Genomic DNA, 3,826 nt, shown 5'->3' with positions numbered 1-3,826 from the left:
CAGACGAGATTCCGCCCGGTCAGGCCCGCAACAAAATATTTTCTTTTTATCAAAATCTTCTCCAAACGATGAAATTTGGCTTAAGTAAGGGTGCCCGGGTAACCGGGGTGGATTCCGCCCGGCCGGGCGGTCGTCAGCCTGCACAAAATCTCAATCTTCAAAAGGCCATAACTTCTTCATTATTCGTCAGAATTAGGCAAGTGACCACTCGTTGGAAAGCTTTTGAAATGTAGAATCTAACGAAATTGAAATCACTCTATTTGGATTTGTATAACTTGAGATATAATTAAAAGAGTGGACTGGAGTCATTTTTTCTTTTTTATTATTCGCTTTGCTTCAAAACTCTTCCAACTCAATGCTCGTGCTCTCGAAAGTACATCATCTCTTGTAGTGATATAAATGAGTAGGAAGTGTACCAAAACGTGCTAATTCCTATAGTGATCAATCCGAAAATACAAACACACTACAAGGAGCACATTAGTAGTAAAAATGGCTCCAAAGAGCGCAATTAAGACCAACAATGAATGAGGGACGAAGGTAAAATCTCTATATAAAATAGATATATCAGTGTGCCGATATAGTATAAATTACTATTTGGAGGAGGAAAATTGGTTCTCAACATCTTAAAATTCTTGTGAGCCTGAAATGATGAGCTATATGTTACTAACTATATTGCTTAATAAAACAGCAGACAACATCCAATAGACAAAGGAATACAATATCTTTATCTAAAGTCTCTTAGTTTTTAGTTCCATATATTTTTAAAGATTAGGTGGGCGAATTTATTATTTAAAGGTTGACATGCATTATATGTGAGATTTCATGCATGGCTTAAGTTCATACAGCATAATCACAAAGAGAGCCCTCCTTTTTTCGCTCAATAAATAGTATATTAAAATCATAGGTGAAAAAATATTACCAATTTACAACCAAAACACAAAGCTCCCAAAGAGCCTACAACATCTTACATGTTAATATCTATACTTCTCAACAATTCCCTATCATCATTGTCATCAATTCCTAGAACAAAATTACCGGACATATACCCAGGTTCATAATCAATTCTCACTAGGGGTGAGCACAACCGGGTACTCGGTAGAATTTCATAGACCCGGACCCAGTGGGTATTAAAAATCTGGAATTGGAATTGGTTAAACCGGGTCCTAAATTTTTGGACCCAGACCCGGTGGGTACTAGGTCCAGAATTGGGTACCCAGTTGTAAGTTTAACAACATACTAAGATGGGCCAATTGAGTTATAAAATTTTTTTAAAAAAATTAAATGGGCCTAAAGACCTACTAAGTACTAACTTTTTACTTAACAACTATTATCCTATTACCAATTCTATAAACCAATCCTAAGTACCGGGTACCCGGACCTAGACCCGCTCCAACCGGGTACCCAGAGCTGGAACGGGTCAAACCGGGTACCCACCAGGTATCGGGTCCGACAAAATTCTACCCAGAATTGGAACCGGATGCAACTAGGTCCAATTTTTTGGACCCAGAACCGGACCCAGTTGGACCGGGACTGGGTCCGGGCCCGGCGGGTCCATACCGGGTTCGGGTCCGGGTCTGGGACTGGGTACCCGGAATTTCTACTCACCCCTAATTCTCACTATTCAATTCATTTGCAAAGCTTAGTATATCCACACATATTACTACCTATATTGACACATATACTCAGGTTCATAATCAATTCTCCCTATTTATTTTCATCTGCAAAAATTACTATCCACACATATCATTTCGATCAACAAAGAAAAAAACATAACTAATAAATTAAGCATCAAACATTTTTATCATTCTTATTCACTATCTATAGTCATCCGTATCTCCACTCGTAGTGCTTGAGTCAAATTCAACTTCTTCATCGTCGGTAGATGATTCTGAAACGAAATCCTCCTCTTCCTCACTACCAACAGGAGACACATCTTCGATACCATTCAATTGTGCAACCTCATAATCATCCTCATGTAGCTCAGCCAATTGCGGTGGGTTCTCAACCATCTCCTCTTGAAATGTTATTTTATCAAAAGCAGGATCAACCATTGACCTTGCTTTCATTTGAAACACAACCCACCAATGATCCTTGTCCCTTTTAATGCTTGGGTATGGTGCAAAATACACTTGTTGAGCCTGATAAGCTAACACAAATGGGTCATATTTGGGATACTTGTTAATATGATTCACCTTCACAAGCTTATATTATGGATGAATGTTGGTACCATTTCCCGGGTCAAACCAATCACATTTGAATAATATGGCTTTATAACATCTTGTTGGCCCCACATAAATCAACTCAATTACTTCCTAAACAATTCCGTAATAACTCACATCCTCATGACTTTTCACACAAACACCATAATTCATTGTAGACTTATTCTATTCATATGTGAAAGTATGAAATTGTAACCATTAATATAGTAATGGTGATATTTCTGGATGGCTCTAGAGGGACCTATTGCAAGATCCTGACCATACCATGCTCAATGTTAGAGCTCAAAACCTAAAATATTAAAAATTAGTATTAGAGAGTTGACATTAAGTAATGATTTTTATAATATACTACAATATAATTTACTTACAAATTGTTCAAGCCAATCAGGATATTGATGTTCAAATAACGTCTATGCGCTGATTTTTTTAACCGCATCTTCTTCAAATAACCTGGTAGGCATAGTAATGTTTTTTACTATTTTAAGATGATATTACTATTTAACAAATGATGTGTTGAGTCTAAGAGTATATACCTCTCGTAATCTCGTAATAACTCACAATTTGAAAGGATATATCCATGAGCAGTACGATAATCGGCATCATTCAGGTAACCTTTAGTGCTCTTTGTGGTAGCATGGCCTATATTTCCCGAGAATACTTCAGGAACATCATGTTCTAGTTCTTCTTCTATTTCCTTCATATACATTTCGACCCATGTCTCTAGATTTTGTGTCAATATGTGGCTCAAAATATTGGGTGCAAAAGTTTGATATCTCCTCCGTGAGATACGCATTGTAAATTGAGCCCTCCACTCGAGCTTTGTTACCAATTTTTCTTTTTCAATGATGGATAAACCTACAATGTTTTAAGATATGTTAAATATATAACACCATCAATAAAATGTTACTTTAAAGGTAAAATTATTGTATTGTATATCTTACCTCTCAAAAGGATACATCCAACTATATTGAACCGGTCCTCCAACTTTTGTTTCATAGGGCAAGTGAATAGGCAAATGCTCCATCACATTGAAGAATGCAGGATAGAAAATTCTCTCTGATCTACAAAGGATCTCTGGAATATTCTTTTCTAATCGATCCAGAGTCTCTACCTTTAAGAGAGAAGAGCTTATATCCCTAAAAATTGACTGATTTCTGTTATCGTCTTCCACACATTGATCAGGAGCAATTCTTGTAAAGCAATAGGAAGCAATCTTTCCATAAACACATGACAATCATGACTCTTCATGCCAAAGCATTTGCACTCACGTAGGTCCACACACCTACTTAAGTTGGATGCATATCCATCTGGGAATTTCAATTGCTTCGCCCACTCACATAAAACTCTTCTTTTGTCCTTACTTAGGGAAAAAGAAGCGTCAGGCATACTATCTCCTGATTTACGACCCCGAGAACCACTATCGTCACATAAGTCTAGTCTTGGTCGCTTGCAATGAATTCCCAAATCTTTCCTAGCTTCTTTGTTATCCTTTCTCTTCCCTTTAACATTCATGATAGTGTGGATTAACTGATCAAAGAAATTTTCCTCAATATGCATAACATCCAAGTTGTGTCTTATTAAAAGCTTTCGCCAGTAGGGAAGTTCCC

General features: G+C 37.1%; 1 protein-coding gene across 1 annotated transcript; it reads right to left on the bottom strand.

Moving 5' to 3' along the window:
• Positions 1–2,585: 2,585 nt before the first annotated feature.
• Positions 2,586–3,344, bottom strand: LOC125499556 (uncharacterized). Its single transcript, XM_057396146.1, has 3 exons — positions 3,161–3,344; positions 2,753–3,074; positions 2,586–2,669 (listed from the first exon to the last, which is right to left on the bottom strand). Exons 1-3 carry the CDS (start codon positions 3,213–3,215, stop codon positions 2,630–2,632), a joined length of 417 nt encoding a protein of 138 aa, XP_057252129.1. The 5' UTR covers positions 3,216–3,344; the 3' UTR covers positions 2,586–2,629.
• Between the last annotated feature and the right edge of the window lie 482 nt (positions 3,345–3,826).

Source organism: Beta vulgaris, chromosome 7, assembly GCF_026745355.1.
Source record: "Beta vulgaris subsp. vulgaris cultivar EL10 chromosome 7, EL10.2, whole genome shotgun sequence".
NCBI classification, from domain to species: Eukaryota; Viridiplantae; Streptophyta; class Magnoliopsida; order Caryophyllales; family Amaranthaceae; genus Beta; species Beta vulgaris.
Note: the sequence above shows the minus strand (reverse complement) of the source record. Positions and strands in the feature narration are given on the sequence as shown.